Below are 18,426 nucleotides of genomic sequence, written 5' to 3' on the forward strand. Positions count from 1 at the left end.
TACAGAAACCGACTAAAAGTAAGGGTGAGGGGACTGTACACCTTGCCTGCTTCACCGCCACTGTTTCTAACTGTCATTCTCAGGAGTTTGTCCATTTTTTCTTGAAGACCTTCAGTGATGGTGTCTCCACCCTCCCCTTATTCAATCCTTTCTGCTGCTGTACAGCCCTGTCATTACAAAGGTTCTCCTGTAACTGAAGTGAGGACCTCTTGCTGCAGCTGGAGTCACTGTCTTCTCATCCTGGCCACCAAGAACAGACCATCCCTTTCCAAACTATTGTCTTTTGTGGATTTAAGGACTTTAATGTTTTCCATGTCTTCTCTTTCCTGATCATCATTATTCCACTTCCTTCAGTCTTTTCTTACTGGTCACATCTTCTTGACCTCCTGCCATTTTCTGAGCTCCCTTCAGCCATTTCTTCGCTTTCTCGAAGCACGGTGTACAAAACTGGATGGAGGCACTTTTAAAGGGGGCACAGTGCTGTGGGTACGTCCTGTGTTTTACAAACTCGGCTTTTGTTTATACTTGTAGGACAACTAGTGCTGGTTTCCCAACACCATGACATTGCTCATTTATGCCTTCCTATAAGCCATTGCAACCCAAATTTTCCCTGCAGAACTGCCATACAGCCAGAAACTCCTTGATCTGTATTCTCCAGCTAAATATTCTTGTCTGTATAGACAAGGTAGCTTTCCTGGTTACTTAATTATATTTTTTCCATTATCTCTTTAGCATGAGAAGATCTACTGGAATGCTAATCCTGTCCTCTAATGCTTTGTAGTCCCTTTCAATTTCTGACTTGACATCAGAGGGCTGGAGCACCTCTCCTATAAGGACAGGCTGAGAGAGTTGGGGTTGTTCAGCCTGGAGAAGAGAAGGCTCCGGGGAGACCTTATTGCAGCCTGCCAGTACCTAAAGGGGGCTTAGAAGAAAGATGGGGACAGACTTTTTAATAGGGCCTGTTGTGATAGGACAAGGGGTAGTTGTTTTAAACTAAAAGAAGGTAGACTCAGACTAGATATAAGGAAGAAATTTTTTACACTGAGGGTGGTGAAACACTGGCCCAGGTTGCCCAGAGAGGTGGTGGATGCCCCATCCCTGGAAACATCCAAGGTCAGGTTGGACGGGGCTCTGAGCAACCTGATCTAGTTGAAGATGTCCCTGCTTATGGCAGGGGGGTTGGACTAGATGAACTTTAAAGGTCCTTTCCAACCCAAACCATTCTGTGATTCTATGATTCTATGAAAATGTTCCAGAGCACCACATTTGGAGAAGACCCTTGAGGAACCTCACTGCCAATGCACTGGTCGGGGATGGAGGCACCCTCAGAACTGTTCTCCGTGACGGATCTGACGCCCCGGGATTGTCCATTGTATCCGTGCCTTGCAGACAGCGCCGAGAGCTTATCAGCGGGGTGCCCCGACTTCATTCACGCACCGCTGGGGAGCAGCTCTGCTGCCGGCAGCCCCGGCTGGCACCGGGCCGAGCAGAGCTGTGCCCGGCGGCTCCGCGCGTGCTGGCGGCAGAGTCCTGGCAGCCGGATCTGGAGGAGGGGGAATCGCCTCGGCATGTCCGGGTTGGGGAAAGCGGCCGGCGACCGGCGAGGAGAAGCCCGCTGGAGCATGGACCTGGCTGCCGGCTGCCTTTGTGAGCGGGACCAGCGGGTCGGGGTGACATTGCACACGCCGGCAAGCAAACAACGCCTCTTTGGAGATGGCTTTGCTCAAGTTTCTCCTCCTGCCGCGCCGCTCGTGGCAGGAGTCCCTCTATAAAACCCAGGGCCTCCAAGGTCACCCACCGTAGCCATCTCAGACCTACTTTGCTCCCACTGCACCGAGATCTCCGCTGGCCTCCGAGCATGAGGGTGCTCTGCGCAGTCTTTGCTGTGCTCCTGCTTTTCTCCTTGGCCACCCCAGGTAAGATGGCAATGCATGGGGTGGAGAAATTGGGGCTGACCCCGGACGCTGGGGTATGGGTGCCTGTCCCCTCTCCAGCCTTTGTGCCTTGGGTCAGAGGGAGGTGGTTGATCTCACGCCGGTTTGGGAGTGGAGATCAGCTACCTGCAGCTGGCTCTGGCTGATGATTTACCCAACCGAGTTGGGATGAGATGAATGCCACACTGCAAATGCCTGTCTCTCATGCTCATGCAAAGGGATCTTGCCAGCAGGTTCCAGCACTGACATGTGTAGAGGCATGACTTTTAAAGAGTCCAGTGGTCCCCCAGCTCAATGGGGACAGAAAGCTTGGGTCCTATTCTATGTGGGTCTAAACCCAAAGGTACCCTGAGCATCAGTACCACACCGGAGCCAGCAAGGAGATAACTTTTGGGGCTCTGCCCTCCTACAGTGTCTGACATATTCTCTTATAACACATCTCTCTCTCCCTCCCACCACAGGGTACGGGCAGTCTAAGGGCACTTGTGATGGGTACTGTTCCTACGTGTGTGCCAAAAGGGACGAGTGGACTTTCAGCCAGTCCTGCGCGAAGATGTACTGCTGCATCCCCCCACCCAAAAAGGGAAAATGATTAGGAGAGTCCAAGAGCAGAGGAAGAGCAGCACTCGTGGTGGGGCTTCTGGCGATGTATTCATGGTGTAACCGAGACGGTGTTCACTGCTTTGAAGTAAAGATGGGCAGATATGATTTCTGTGTGCTGTGTGATTCATTCACCTCCTGGGAGGGGAGCTCCAGGAGAGGTTCTGCACCCAGACCTCCCTGGACCGTGACCACGACACACCTCTGAGAGCCCCAGACACTTCTGACAGCCCCAGACCTGTGACACAAAAATAACACACTGGAAGAGAAAAGGCTTTGGGATTTTCCCGTTGCTTCAAAGCAGGGTGGTGGCAAAGGCTGGGAGAGGACAGATTGCCTAATATTGTGTCTCCCTTCTCCACAACTTGAATCCCAGTTTAGTTCTAGGGGATGCAACAGCCCCCAATGCTCCACCAGTCCCATTCAGCCTCTGCACTGGGGACCTCAGTCCCATTGCGGGGGCAGAGACGGGAGGCGAACAGCCACCACCTTCCCCTTGCACCCCTCAAACCCCACTCCTGGGGTGCCTATAGAGCACCCTCATCCCAGTGCAGCCACTCAGGTTTCGTGGTCCCGTGGCTGTCGTGGACACCCTTGCACAAAGCAAGTGACTTCTCAACATAGCCTGTGACCAGATTACTCCTTTGGGGGTCACCAGTAATGGAAGAACAGACAAGGTGGATTTCTTCAGTGTCCGCTTCCCTACCCTCTCCACTGCGTGATAAACTATTCACCCCAGGCTTTCTGCAGGGGGACATGGAGCGATCTGGTGTTGCATGGCTCAGAGCATTCTGGCAACGGGCAGCCAGACAAGCCTCAGGACCAATACTGGAGGGTGAGGCGTTTGTGTCAAAATAAGTTTCCAGCCATGGGGCCTTTCAAACCCAGAAGAAGGCTACTGCACTGGTATTTGTTGGACTGAAGGATGCTGCAGGAGAAGAGAAGAGATACAGACCTCTCCTTGCAGAAAGATTGCTTAATTTCTACAGGGGGAAGGTCTGTGTCTCCTCTCTTCTGCAGCCTCCTCTGTGGTCAGCAGAGACATTGGTACTACAGCCAGTACACAGACTTGGGGGGAAAAGTAATTTCTTCCTAAGGCTAATTTCTGTATTTGTTCCAAACTCCTCTGATTGCCAGGGAACTCTGAACACACGGTGCCTGCAGCGTGTCTGCTGCCAACCCGAGAGCTGAAGCCACCCTTTGTGTCTGTACGTGCAATGTAAGGTGCTCCAAGGGACTTGCTACTGACCACTGTGGTCTAAATGACTGCGTACTAAGCAATTTGGGGGGCAAACAGAAATAACCTAGTGAGCAGCCTTATGCTCCTTTATTTTATCCTTAGGACATAGGATAAATGTGAAATCTGATAACTTTAAAAACATTATCAGTTTAAAGACTAACCAAGGATACAGGAATCCTGACAAAGCTGTGGCAACAGTGGGACTTCTTATATTTTTCTTACTAAGAGGAATGAGTCTCTTTCCAAACTAGGTGCGTACTGTGAGATACTGAGTGTGAGGGGCTTAACATCTAGTCCATGGGGGCTGAGATCAGGCAAGGATAGGCAGCAGGTAAATGTCATGCTTGATGATATGATACAGCATGGCTCACCAAGAGCCACAGACTGTCGTCTTCAAAGCAGTAATTTGTCAAGCTTCACCTGACCCCAGACAACAGGATATGAAAGAAGGAAAATTTACCTAAAACCATGAGGTGTTGGCGGAAAGACTTTACAGACACACGAGGTTGAAAGTTTGATAAAATAATAAAAATTGCAAAAGGAAACACTGAACAACAACAAAAAAAACCCTTTGCTGTTTCTTTCCCATTTTTCCCCAAGAAAAAAATAAGCATTGTGTGAGGAGAGTGAAAAGAAAAGCCATGTGAAAGTGAATGAACTGCAAAATGGGGTTTTGAAGTGGTGCCTTTCGCTCTGCTGCATCTCCAGCCTTCAAAATGTTTCTGCAGCTTAAGAAAGTTTCTGACACCAGCAGTTTATTTCAAATTTTTGTTGTTAGGAGAATGACTGTTCCCCCCTGTTACTGGCCCTACCATGTGCAGCTGTGTGACCTCCTAGGGCACCTTGTTGCAGCCTCTTGGGGAGCAGAGGGACCCTCCAACTGCACTAAACAACAGGAGGGAAGGCATGAGTCCTCTTTGGGGGGTTTCAGCCTGGAATTTGACATGGGTGTAATGCAAAGAGTGAGGGAGACAGGCTTCCTTCATCTTCAGATCCCACTTCTTCTATCAGCAGAAGATTGGACCTGGGATCTCCCAGAGCAACACAGTGCTCCTGCAGCAGAGAAGCTCTCAAAGACATGGCATGTGGATTTTTCTAAAAAAAAAAAAAAAGGCAGAGGGAAATTGCCTGGCCTCTTCTGCCCAGGCGCCCTGAATGCTAACACTGCATTTCCCAGCTACATGAGTTACACATGTCGCAATTTGGGGGTTCATCCACTGCAACTGGCTTTTATCTCCACTGCCCGCAGAAACAGGGAGAGCAGGCGGGATGCAGCTCTGCTACACAAACCAGTTAACATTTCATACACGTGCACTTTGTGCTAACGTTAAATATGTTTTTTGCTTTTTCACCTCTTTCAGAACAGCAGTGCAGCCATCTAACATTTCCACCGTGAAAGGCACTTGAAGGAAAAAGAAGCTGTGTTTGCCCTGTCCTGACAGCCAGGAAATATATGTCCAAAACCTCTCTGGGCCACTCATCTCTTCTTGCAATGGTAGAGCATCCTGCAGACGCTACACATTCATCTTCAGAAGAAGCGAGTGAGGAGCAGGCAGCGAGGGACACCGGCTGCTTACAGCAAATGTTTTGGCTGCAAAAGTGTTGTCTCTGTTGCATGGACGTGCTGTTTGTCCAAGCTGTCTCCACCAAAGGAAAGCAAAAGGCCCCTTTGTGAATGGCATCCAAGAGATTTTCAATGGCTGCCTTTGGAAGCAAAACAGGAGCTGACACGAACAAAAATTTGACCGGTCTCTTGTAAGGATGGTCAATAATGGTAGGAGACTTTTTGATCACAAAGGCTGTTATTCCAGGACCACGTAGGAAGCGTAAGCTTGCAGAGAGCACTTGAACCAGTCTTATTTATACACACACTGAAAGCAGGGAGATGTACTGGTGATGACATGTACGAAAGAAAAAATGTAAAAATGGCAGGGATTGTGTTCTGGTGTCTCAGAAATCAGTGATAACAGACTGGCATTATGAGAGAGAAATATTGAGCTATTACACCAACAAGAAGTGGTTTCCAGGGCTAAACCTTCCTCTTGGCATCATGAAGCTGAGCATCCAAAAGAGACATGCAATCAGATTATATTGCATACATGGAAGGTGCTTGTGGCAGTTTTGGGCTTTCAGAAGAAGAATGAGCAAAAGCACAGAGTCTAAAACAGTAACCTCCAACATCACACATTTTACAGCATTGCACTGAAAGTGTGCTACTTGTTGCGTGTTGGATGGTGCTTTGGGTATGATGGTGTAAGATAGGTGGATGACACAGTCCTGTCTTCCCAGAGTAGAGCTCTGGTACAGAAGATCTCAGAAACTGTGCCCAGACCTTGTCTTGGAGGGGATTAGTTGCCCAGAAGTGAATTTCTTGGACAAAGGTATCCAGGCGTGAACAGATGTCCAAGAAAAAGAGAAAACATTTCTTCCCTAGCGTGGTCAGTCACCATTACTGCTAAAAATATGGTCTCTCTCTAATTTCAGTCTGTTCCTATTATAAATTCTAGCTATGCCAAGAAGCAGATTTATGTCCCGGAAAGCACCTTTTATAGGAGAAGTAGTTGAATATTTATACCTTATGAAGCCAGTGCTGATAAATTACTGGATTACACGGTTTTCATATGTTTACAGGGAGAAAATACCAGCTATAGGCTCACCGACCTAGCAGTAGGAGACAAAGACATAACAAGTGACTTCTCAGCACTGCCTTTGGTATGCTAAATAACTGAGAAACAGCACTCAGTTCTGACTAACACACTGGACTTGGTGCAAAGTTTTAGCTTGGGAGAGCTCCTCTGCGGCACAGATCATACGGTACTTACAATCCACATCTTTGCTGGAGCAGCAAGGGATGAAAAGGCCACTACTTCTGTGCTTAATTTCAATAAGGAGGCTACATAAAATTGGGGAAATTGTTAAAAAGAAGACAAAAGGGACAGCTAAAAGAGTTAAATCCTTGCAAATAGATTCTTTGCAAGCACTGTGGGAGCTATTTAAGGCCACTATATTGCAGACTCAGAGAAAATGTATGACACCTATTAAAAAAAGCCCTGAGAAAGAGCAGAAGGAAAAGGTCATAGCAGAACAGTGGGATGAGGGAGGTTGTTAGAAAGAAGCAGCTGAAATTGTGTCCAAACACAGAAAATAGAAAAGATAATAAACTGTGCTTGACAAAGTGTAAAACACAGTAAGGCAACTCAGCAGAGAATTGCAGGAAGAACTTGCAACTTTAAGAAACCCCTTAAAATAAGTCTCTTTTTTTCTGAACACATCAGGAACAGGAAGCCTGATGAAGAGCGTGTAGGGCAGGAGATGGTCAGAGCAGTAAAGCTAATAAAAGCTAAGGCCACTCCATGGAAACCAAATGAAATATTTGCAGCTGCGTTCACCTTGCAAGAAAGAAGAGAGGTCTTCATGCTGAACTCTCCTTTGTGGGGACTCATCAAAGGACTTGTCTTAAATGTAAAGGAGGTGAAAGAGAGGAAATAAGCAGCAAGAAATCACCAGTACCCAGATCTTTTCCCCAAAAAAGTCCTAAAGGAATTCAAAGATGAAATAGCTGCCCTCCTGACTGCAGTGTCTGATCTATTGCTTAACAAAGATTTACTGCGCAAAGATGGGGAGATGCTAATGTTATTAAAAAACCCCCAAACCAACTTAAAAGGTCCTATAGAATTGCAAGCCAGGATTGTACCAGTTATAAATATAATAACATGGGAAAAAACCAGAGGAAAATCCTGTCCTAAAAGCCTGCTAGAGCTCCCAGAAGGAGGCAACGGACTTGAGGACTAGAGAGATGGGGATGCAGGAGGCAGGGACCAGCACTATGGGGCCAAGCTGCAGGAGAAAGAGGTCATGGGGAGCGCTGTGGGAAGTCACTGTTGGGGCTACAGTGGTAAATTTGATCATAAAAGATCTGGAAAGGTGGCAAAATTTTCTACTGGTGCTGTATTGTTCAGGGTAACGAAGGTGATGGCTGCGGAAGGATCTCGCTGTTTTGAGCGGCTAGCTCGTAAACTGGCTGATGAAATTCAGTGCAGATCGATGTAGAGTGATGCACATAGGAAAAATCAAAGTAATTTTATATGTCAAATGAATGGCTCTATGTTGGTTATTTCATGCCCAGTAGAGACCGGGAATGAAAGTAATTAGGAGAGGAAGAGAGAACAGGGAACAGCATCATTACACTGTATTGCTTAATAAATCTTGGGAATTTCAGCCAGACATTTTGGGACCCTTTATTTGCTCTTTTTTGATTTTCCTGTTTCAGGGCAAAAGCGTTTACCTCTTTTTAATGACAGCTAATATCCCTGTACAAGAAGAGGGAAGAGTTAGAGGCACCGAGACTCGTATGTGCCATTCAGAGAGTGAAATCTGAGATCTGGTGAGCTTTCAGCCTCCCTCTTATCGGGGAAGCATCAACTAGAAGAAGCCCTGACGGGTCATTGCTTTGCTATTTATACAAACTGCACTCAACCAGAAAGGTCCACGTCCCGATGCAAAAAAGCCAGTGCAGACTCTGCCCTGATCACTGTCTGTGATTATACGTAGGTACGAGTGACAGAGAAGCAGATGGGCATATTAACACGAATCGTTGGACCAGACGTTTTCATTATGCCTGGCATTCCTCTTTCTTCCAGGGCAGATGCACTGACTGTCACTACAAGAAAAGACAGATCTTTAAAATGTATAGCACCAGACAATATGGCAGCTCCAGATTTGTGTGGAAAGTGGTTTTTGCTGCTGTATGCAGCTTGTTTCTGCAGAAGTCATTATATTTCACTGAAAATAAGATATAGAGGAAAGCAGTGGGAAAAAAAATCTTACAGCCAGGATCCAATCTATTATACCCTGCAGCTTCCAGAAGCAGGGCTCAGAAAAACATCCTTTCTTTTGGAGCTGCAATTTATGGTGCTGTTTTAACCGGTACTTACCCTAATTTCTCAAGTTACTCTAGCTGCCAGATACAAAGACAAAGAGTTTTTTCCCAAATACCTGTCCTTTCAAGAGGTGGAACACCATGAAAGCTTCACGTGAGAGGGGTGAATAAACAACTGCATTAGTGATGTGGTTTTAGATGACAACCAATAGCAATTAATGATCACTTCATTATTCCACTCCTGCACATGCTCTACAGCAGTCTACAAATATGATGGTGTCTCTGCTTTGCCATTGAAAAATATGGTTTCTTCTCCAGATTTGTTTGGACCCCTGTGAACCTCAAGTCTTAAGGCCCCTTATCTTTTTTGCTTTTCTTACTAAATTCACCGGTGAAAGAAAATGTATTAGTAAGGAAATACAGATGATGACTGAGGAAGGATCCTCTGCTGAAATAGTGACCATTTCCACGATGACTTCAGGGTACCAAGAGACAAGGGCGATTCAAGACTTGTAAAATACTTGGGCTCACATACACCAAACCAAGTCCTGGATGAGTGGCATAGAGAACATCCTAAAAGAGATTATTAACAGTGCCCTAATTTTACAACACAGAGAACTACTGTTTCTCCCGAGTTGGTGAGAAGGTATTTTGACAACACCAGAGTTCACTGGGAGGTCAGAGCTGATGCTGTCAGAGATGTGTTAGGTTCCCAAAATTGTTCCTTTTCTAGGAACGACCGAGTGGGAAAACAAAACAGGCAGTTTGCAGCCCCTTTTCTAATCTGCTGCAGAGGTTTTAGTTATGTGTTTCTCTTCACCTTTCCATTTATTCATTCCCCACCCAAGGTCCACAGAGGTCGTTGGAAATGGAATAGGCTTTATTCAAGCTGGCTATGTATTTACTGGAAGAGGAGGAGGTGGAAGCTTGCCATGGACCAGTGTGGGTTTATCATGCTTGCAGGTAGCTCCTTGAATGCCTTCAGCAACTGCTGGTCATTACTGGGTGATCTCTCAGTGCTCCTGTTTAGGTCCCTCTATCTACATTTTTAACTTTCACCAATCCCTGTTTTGTTTCATTGTGTACCCTTACAATTCTTGGGTTTCTCCAGCCCTGTGGCTCTTTCTCCCCACAATCCAAGGACACCTTCGGATGCTACAAGATTTCAGCAGACCTGATCATTACCAGCACTCACAAAACCACAGCTAGGACACAGGAGCATGAAACAGGACATAATTTAAAAGTCAATGGCCCAGTTTTCAATATGGAAGGTACCTATGGTGACTACACAGGGTGAGACAGATGAGGATGGACATAATCATCATAGCAGAAAAGGCTGCTGCAAATAGCCCCTTTACAGACCCTGCTACAGCTGCTGTATGCTCACAGCAGGCACCTGTGAATGACTCCAATAGGTGCTCTTGTAGGTGGTCTCAGCAGAGAAACTTTTGGGAACAAGAGGGCAGGAATGATGCTCTCCCAAAGATCTTTGTCATGGTTTAACCTCAGCCAGCAACTAAGCACCACGCAGCCACTCACTCACTTCCCCCTCCACCCAGTGGGATGGGGGAGATAATTGGAAATAAAAAGGTAAAACTCATGGGTTGAGATAAGAACAGTTTCACAGAACAGAAAAAAAGAAACTAATGATAATGAAAACACTAATAAAATGACAACAGCAATAATAAAAGGATTGGAATATACAAATGATGCACAATGCAATTGCTCACCACCCACTGATCAACACCCAGTTAGTCCCTGAGCAGTGATCCCCCCACCCCCACTCCCCCCAGTTCATATACTGGGCATGACATCACATGGTCTGGAATACCCCGTTGGCCAGTTGGGGTCAGCTGTCCTGGCTGTGTCCCCTCCCAACTTCTTGTGCCCCTCCAGCCCTCTTGCTGGCTGGGCATGAGAGGCTGAAAAATCCTTGACTTTAGACTAAACACTACTGAGCAACAACTGAAAACATCAGTGTGTTATCAGCATTCTTCTCATACTGAACCCAAAACATAGCACTACACCAGCTACTAGAAAGACAATTAAATCTATCCCAGCTGAAACCAGGACAATCCTTCGAAAGAAGGTCTCTGGAAGATGCTGAAGGGAGTCTGAATTACTGCATCCATTCCTGCTTGTTACCCAGTCATGGTAACAACAGTCTTGCCAGGATCTCAGCTGGATACCGATTTTTTGAGCCTCAAGACTGAACTAGGCTCCCTCCCACACATGAGACCCATGGGTTTTGCTATGAGGCTCAGTAAGGAAACGGACACCCAGGAGGGTGGTATTACAAACAGACCTTTTTCACCCACCATTGACTGAATTTACTGTGGGAAACTCCATATGTTTAGCACTTTTGTTACGTATTTTGCGCAAAAAGAACAATAAGACGTGCTGCTAATGGGCCTTTCGGACTGGGCTTGGAGAATGTGTTTTAACTTGGGATCACGGGGACGCAAGTAACCACACTACACACACCAGAATTACATCGCCTTTTTTTCTCTTTTTAATTATCGAGAGGGGGGGATGGCAATCGGGTTAGAGAGTTAAGAAGCTGCTCCCGAAGCCACCGCGGTGCCTCCTCTTCCCCAGGTGCGTCCTCTTCGGCTCCTATTTCCCCTTCCAGCCGGGGGGGACGCAGCAGTAGTACTTGCAGTCGGAGGAGAAGGACCACACGTCCGCCTTGCCGCACTTGCTGGAGCAGTACCCCACCTTGGGGCAGTGCTTCCTTATCTGCCCGTAGCCTGCAAGGGACAGACAGAGGGAGAGGGCTTGGGTCAGGATAGGTGCCTCTGGGCCCCCCCGCCATGCCCTCCCGTCACCTCCAGGGACAAGCGGGGCAGTGGTCCGAAGGACGAGACCCTGCTTGGGGGGAGGTCCTGCTCCATCCTCCCGCACGTCCACCGCTCCTGCCCAAGCCCAGCCCCAAAGCAGGGGGGACCTTGAAGAGCACAAGTCTGAGAAACTCCCTTTCCCCCCGGCCGGTGACTACAGGGCCAGTTGATGACACAGGCGCGGTCTGGGAAAGAGATGCTCCCGAGGAGAGCAGATTCCTTGCCCGCATTGAGAGACACCCCAAAACCAAAGTTCATAAAGATGCTCATCTGTGCAGTCTTGCACCTCTCGTTAAGAGACAGGATAAGTGTTGTCAGGACAACAAAAAAAACCAGGAAAAGCAATACCAAAGCAGTTTCAAAAAACTGAGCTGGTGTTCCAAAAAATATGGAGGGTTTCACAGGTGGCAGTTCCTGTGGTAACCAGAAATCTGACCTGCATGTGTTAAAAGACATTCAAGTGCCAATCACCAGGCACCGGGGTGGGAGACTGTTGGCCTAAAATAGCTGGGAAATTATGTCCAGAGTGAAGGGATATTAGACTGGGAACCCTTATGAGCCCCAAATCTCCCTTTCGTTCATGGAAAAGGGAGGCGAGAACCAGAACTGGAGGGATATCTGTCAGCAGTGCACGCTAAAAATGTGATGGAACTGGACCCTGAAGATATACTCGGAACTGGACCCTGCAGATATACTCAGAACTGGTGTGACACAAAAGGTGGCATCATCTGAGCAGGAAATGTCCAGGACGCTGGTGTCTCTGTAAAAGACATCCAGCACTCATTTGGCACTCCATGGCTAAAATAATTACACCAAGGCCCAGCTCACCTTGACCTAGAAGGTGTCACAAATGTCTAAAACATCCTAACTGTGCATCTTACAGTACTTTAAAGTGAGTTTTTCTTTAAAGACTCATTTGCCTGCACATGAGCATAGAGCCCCATTTAAGACAACCTGAGGCAACCAAGTCACCTGTGCATTCGCAGGAGACCAGCATGCATCTGCATACCTGAAGGACTAGACACCTTTATGTGGGCCACCAAACCACAGCCTTTAAAGCCAACAGAGACCACATTTCCTCAAGCTGCCTATCAAGCACGGTCCACTGATCCTCATCTCTCTGGTTCTCCCACGGTTGCCCAGCCCACCCTCCAAAGAAATAACCCTCTTACCTGGGACAGCCAAGGAGACCAGTAGGAAGAAAGTGAAGACAAGGTAGAGGAACCTCATGGCTGGGGCTCGGTGAGGAACTCAGCAAGGCTGGAGAGAGGAGGGTTGGAGAGAGCCTGAGCTGGACGCTGCTGAGTGGCAAGGCTGGGCATCCTCATATTTATAGTGTGTTCCTGAGCAGAGAGGAGGGTTCTGGGGGAGGTCCTGTTGCTCACGGGACCTCTCATGGTTCACTGCACAGCACAACCGCTGGCCCCTCCACCCTGCACCTGGCTGTGTTGGCAAAACCCTGCTCTCCCCAGATCTGGTATCAATACCCAATTCAAATGAAAACCATTGAGTGTGACAGGAGTGAACGGTGAGTAGATAGAACAGATCTGCTGGAGCAGAGGGACCTGATAGGAAACAAGATCAATATCAAAGGGCTTCAGGCCTTTCTCAGCCTTTGGCAGGGATGCAACTGCATGCAATAGGGCTGAGCTGTGACCATGATGCACTGATAATTCTCCCTCTGTTGTCTAGACCTGTCACTGTGTGGGGCTGGACAAGCGGAGAGGGGCCCTGGTGTGAGCAGCCTTGGCTGGGGAAGGACCCAATGTCCCTGTATCACCCTCTTGGGAACCATGACTGCAACCCTCCTCTGATAAATTTAGCAAACACCGTGTTCAATGTAGCCCATTTTGTTGTCCCCTCTCATCCCACTGATGGGCAGGAGCACTGGAGCTGAGCCTTTTCCCAGAAACCGGGATGAGCCAGCCACTTCCAGACACTTTGATCATCACCTCTCCCTCACGAAACCTCCAGACAGCTCTGGGGTCTCAAGTGTGCTTAATTTCTGGGATGGAGATAGCCTGATCCCTGCTGCCAGAGAAGGTCTGATGATGACAGAAGAGTTTTCAGTGAAACAAAAGCTGACTGCAAGGAGTCTGCAAGGCAGAAGGATCTCAGCACTGAGTGGCAGCATAAGCAGACAGCAAATGAGATGGCAAACTTACTTTCACCTTCCAGGAAAGAGATGGTCCCAAAGACCACTGCAGAAAAAAGTCACCTCAGTGTCCAGAGGCAGTCAGAAAGGAAAACTGAGTGTTAGGGTTTACTACAATGGCCACTGACAAAAAACAGTGTATCACTGACAGTTTTGAGGGTACTTTATGCTGCATACTGTGCACGCTGCTGGTGTGCCTCGCTCTGCAAACCTAGAGTAGGACAAGAAGAGGTACAAAGCGTGGTAGCAAGGACGGTGAAAGCTGGGGACTTATTTTCAGACAGTGAGATAGTAATTATACTGGGACTCTTCCACTCCAGGAGACAAGTAGATGGAGATATGTGACAGCAGTGTAAAAACTGTAAGTGTCCTAACAAAGAGAGAACTATGGTTTTCCATTTCTCATAACCAGATAAGTAGGAGATGGCATACAAAAATACAATGCACTAAAAGAAAATCTTCTTTCACGCTGCACACAGCGGGATGGTGCAACTCATTGCCATGGATATTGTGGAGAAAGAAACTGTAAATGTGTTCAGAAAGCAAGTACGGCAGTCAATCTAACTTTGAAGTTTGCTCTGCTCTGAGCAGCTGGCCGGATCAGATGACCTCCAGAGCTCCCTTCCACTGTGCATTATTCTATAATACCATGAAATCCATAAAATCCATTGAGGGGCATTCAGCACAATGATATGGATTTACAACCAATTCAGCAACCCCCCAAACCTCAGATTGCTGGAATCGGAGGGGTTTCCAAACACATGCTGCTGTATGTTTGCCATGTTCTTCCACTGTTCTAAGCATCAGCTATTCACCCCTGTCAGACTGAAGACATTTGGCTAGATGGGTCCCTGCTATCACCTCCTTTGCTCTTCTGTGGCTGACTTTTCCAAACACATTTCTCACCACACTTCACAGTTGGACTTGATGATTTTAAAGGTCTTTTCCAACCTAAATAATTCTATGATTCTATGATTCAGGAGTCTGCATGGGACAGGTATGATTTCCAACATGATTGGGATGTGGTCATCCTGCTTTGAGTGGACTTGAATTTAATATGATAGATGTGGGCAGGGTATGCCCACTGGCATCAGGACCATAGAGTGGGCCCTGGCACTGTTCAGTTTACCAACAAAGATGCAACCATAGTGATTTCATGTATGTTGTTACCAAAAAGGCATGGAACCATAGATGTCCTTAGAGTCACCGCTCCACATCCCCCATGCAGAGTTCCTTACAACCCTAAATCATCCCTCTCAGAAAGCTGTTAAGCCTCTTTGGGAATACCACCAATAACTGGCCTCTCCCACACCATTTGCCCTCCTTCAGGACACCATTCACCATCCCACTAGAAACACTCTCCTATATACAACATCCTATATACAACACTGAATTGTCATTGCTGCAGTTTCAGCCTACTCTTTCTCACCTGGACCACTCTAGTCCCTTCCTATGAACTCTTTATTCCAGATTTGTGGGGCACCATGGCTCCTATATTTTTTTTTTCCCATGATCATGATCTCAATTTTTCCAGATTTTTGGTACAGATTGTATTTTCTTGGTCCCTTAACCATCTCAGCTCTAGGCTCTCTCCAACTATTCCACCTCATCTTGAAGTATGGTGCCCTAAGCAGTAAAGAGCATACTACCTGAAAGTCTAGCAGTTTGGAGTAATAAATGGATTAATTTAAGTCCTTAACAAGTGATAACCCTGTTGGTTTTGTTTTTTTTTTTTTAGAAAGAATGATTTCTGCCTTTTCCATAACAGGATGACATTGTACCATTATGTGCACCTTGTTACCCACTGCAGCCCCAAACCTCTCCTGCAGAATCGTTGCATTGCCAGATATTGCTCATTCTACCTTCTCCACCAATTGTTCCTGTCTTTTGGAAAAAAATGTCAATCTATCTCCAGTGTCCTCCAACATGCTGCAGTCCCTTTCAGCTTGCTATTTGCAAATTCAGCAAGCACAACCTTTATTCCATTATGCAATTTGTTAATAAAGACCCTGGACAGTTCAGGACTCAGAACAGCCTTCTGAGATGTCCTTCTACCATCACCATGGTAACTGGAGATTTATTAACTCCTGTTCATAAACCATTTTTCCTTCACTTCCTTTAGGCCATGATCAATACTGAAAAAAACCCCCAACACTGAGACAAAATGCTCAGCCAAATGAATGTGATGAAGATGTTCCAGAGCACCACATTTGGAGAAGACCCTTGAGGAACCTCACTGCCAATGCACTGGTCGGGGATGGAGGCACCCTCAGAACTGTTCTCCGTGACGGATCTGACGCCCCGGGATTGTCCATCGTATCCGTGCCTTGCAGACAGCGCCGAGAGCTTATCAGCGGGGTGCCCCGACTTCATTCACGCACCTCTGGGGAGCAGCTCTGCTGCCGGCAGCCCCGGCTGGCACCGGGCCGAGCAGAGCTGTGCCCGGCGGCTCCGCGCGTGCTGGCGGCAGAGTCCTGGCAGCCGGATCTGGAGGAGGGGGAATCGCCTCGGCATGTCCGGGTTGGGGAAAGTGGCCGGCGACCGGCGAGGAGAAGCCCGCTGGAGCATGGACCTGGCTGCCGGCTGCCTTTGTGAGCGGGACCAGCGGGTCGGGGTGACATTGCACACGCCGGCAAGCAAACAACGCCTCTTTGGAGATGGCTTTGCTCAAGTTTCTCCTCCTGCCGCGCCGCTCGTGGCAGGAGTCCATCTCCAAGCACCAATGTCTCTATCTTTGTTTTTGATGGGTATTGTTCTTTGCTCCCGGCGCACCAAGATCTCCCCTGGCCTTCAGGCTTGAGCATTTTCTACACTGTTTTGCTTTTCTCTTGTTTTTCTCCATGCTCACCCACGTAACACAGCAGCTAGGAAGCTAGAGAAGACAGAGAGAGCTGGAAGGTCAAAATTAGGAATTACCACCTTCAGAGCCTTCTTGTCTGGGCCACCTGCAGTGGGACAATTTTTAATACAATCTACAATGGCTATAAATTTTGTATGTTCAGATTGCTGAAATGTAAACTGCAGAAAGACTCTCCCCAGTCTCTCATCTGTTACTCGTTTACCCCCTTTCCAGATTTCTCCATTCCTTCTCTCTTTTTTGTGCCTCCTCCCGACTATTTGCCACTACATGTTCATACCCTCCTAGACCCTCCTTCATTCTTTGCGTTTTCCCTTTGTTTTTCACTCTATCTTTTTCTTGTTTCCCATGACCACTACAGGGAAGTAACTCTGCTCATTTCTGCAATTGACCATTCATAACCTTTTAAAATTAATAATTCCATTTACTGGAATTTTGAAGGAAAAGAAATCATTACTCTTATACTAAGCAGCTTCTTTTTTTCTTGACAAGCAATGGGGTTTTTTTCAGATGCAGAGTTTATTTTATAGATATTGAATGTGAATGTTCCTATAAATGTTCAACAGGGAATCCCTCATTCCAGCTATTCACATTTGAATTCAAACAAACACCACCACTCATTGCTAATGTTGGCTCAGCACAAAAAGCTGCACTGTTTGTGTGGCTTCATGTTTTCTAGATGCAAACCCAACAGCTATAATTTCTTCCTTTCAGTTAAGTCACAAGGAGCAGAAAGGATGAGTCTGGATGAGTCTACAGATACACGAAAGGAACTGCTACTGGGAGATGCTGAAGCACTCTGCACCACAGGAGAAACAGCAGAGCTGGAGAAAAGCCAGCAGAGGAGGGGAAGGACCTTTTATGTTTCTTCACAAAACATATTATTCACTGTATTTTTTAATCGGCTACAATCTAGCCTTGATGTAATTAATTTTTTTTCCCCAGAAATTCTAGAACCATTTGTCCCGAGGCAGATCTGTCACCTTGCACAAATGTTTTCATGGGGCTTATTTCTTTCCAGCTTTTTCCTGGTAAGCGTAGTGACGTCTGCGATCCTTGTATTGTTTACACAGTCTGCCTCAGTATGAGTAAATTAAATATTTTTGAGAGTGGTAATAAGAAATGTATAGTCCATCATCATGATATAAATCTGGGCTTATTTTCCCTTCTTCATTACCTTGCAATTACAAGTTTTTGCAAATCTTTCCCAAAATGCTTAGCAGTGAACATAGACTTGGTCTAGCCTACTTCAGAGTATTAGGCATGGAGGATTTCTACTGTGCAGCATTGGTAATTGCCAGATTAATTAGACTTATATGATACTGCTAATGAGGTGCTCCAGGAAAGGCAGATGCAATGGATGCAGTTGTAGAAAGTGGGTACCTTGACAGCTCTTTAAAACTAGAGATAAACTCTAGTTTACCCAGCAAATTAAATAATGATGGTCTTTGCTGGTTTTAAGCTAGACCCCTTGTTTTTCATCTGTATTAAATTATGTTGGGCACATTTTCAAGGGGGAAGGAGGGCACTGAGAAAACTGTCCTGTCCTGTCCTGTCCCATCCCATCCCATCATATCGTATTGCCTTTCAAGGGTATCGGATACCTATAGGCTATCTGTGAAACCTTTCCATTGTAAATTTTCATGCAAGCAGATAGAAGTCCTCACCTAGTTCTTCCAAAAAGATGTGATTTTTTTCTGTGGCTCATGGTGCACAGAGGACCTCCCTTTTCCACTGCTCTTGGTTCATTGAATCCAGAAGAGGGAAAGACAAGGGGATGAATGGCTCAGATGATAGTGAGACAGCAAAGGGAACTGGGATCTCTTGACTCCTCTCCTCTGGCTCTTTGTAGTTGAAAATTTGAAGCCAAGTCCTTGGCACGCCTAAGTCAGCTGAACCTTATGCTGTGCAGCAAGGAGAT

At 46.8% G+C, this 18,426-nt stretch overlaps 2 protein-coding genes across 2 annotated transcripts; one reads left to right on the forward strand and one right to left on the reverse strand.

Moving 5' to 3' along the window:
* Positions 1-1,858: 1,858 nt before the first annotated feature.
* LOC115350814 (small basic protein 1-like) lies at positions 1,859-2,526 on the forward strand. The gene is made up of 2 exons (XM_030036755.1): positions 1,859-1,916; positions 2,396-2,526. The coding sequence occupies exons 1-2, from the start codon at positions 1,859-1,861 to the stop codon at positions 2,524-2,526; spliced, it is 189 nt and encodes a 62-aa protein (XP_029892615.1).
* Positions 2,527-11,264: 8,738 nt separating this feature from the next.
* LOC115351255 (cygnin-like) lies at positions 11,265-12,723 on the reverse strand. The gene is made up of 2 exons (XM_030037831.2): positions 12,666-12,723; positions 11,265-11,403 (listed from the first exon to the last, which is right to left on the reverse strand). Exons 1-2 carry the CDS (start codon positions 12,721-12,723, stop codon positions 11,270-11,272), a joined length of 192 nt encoding a protein of 63 aa, XP_029893691.1. The 3' UTR covers positions 11,265-11,269.
* Positions 12,724-18,426: the final 5,703 nt, after the last annotated feature.

The sequence above is a fragment of the Aquila chrysaetos genome, chromosome 15, assembly GCF_900496995.4.
Source record: "Aquila chrysaetos chrysaetos chromosome 15, bAquChr1.4, whole genome shotgun sequence".
Lineage (NCBI taxonomy): Eukaryota > Metazoa > Chordata > Aves > Accipitriformes > Accipitridae > Aquila > Aquila chrysaetos.

Excerpts from the sequence above, each read along its gene's own strand:
- LOC115350814 (XM_030036755.1), top strand. The coding sequence starts at position 1,859 with ATGAGGGTGCTCTGCGCAGTCTTTGCTGTGCTCCTGCTTTTCTCCTTG. Across the intron at positions 1,917-2,395 it reads TTTCTCCTTGGCCACCCCAG|GGTACGGGCAGTCTAAGGGC; the intron begins GTAAGATGGCAA and ends CTCCCACCACAG.
- LOC115351255 (XM_030037831.2), bottom strand. The coding sequence starts at position 12,723 with ATGAGGTTCCTCTACCTTGTCTTCACTTTCTTCCTACTGGTCTCCTTG. Across the intron at positions 11,404-12,665 it reads GGTCTCCTTGGCTGTCCCAG|GCTACGGGCAGATAAGGAAG; the intron begins GTAAGAGGGTTA and ends TGTCCCTTGCAG.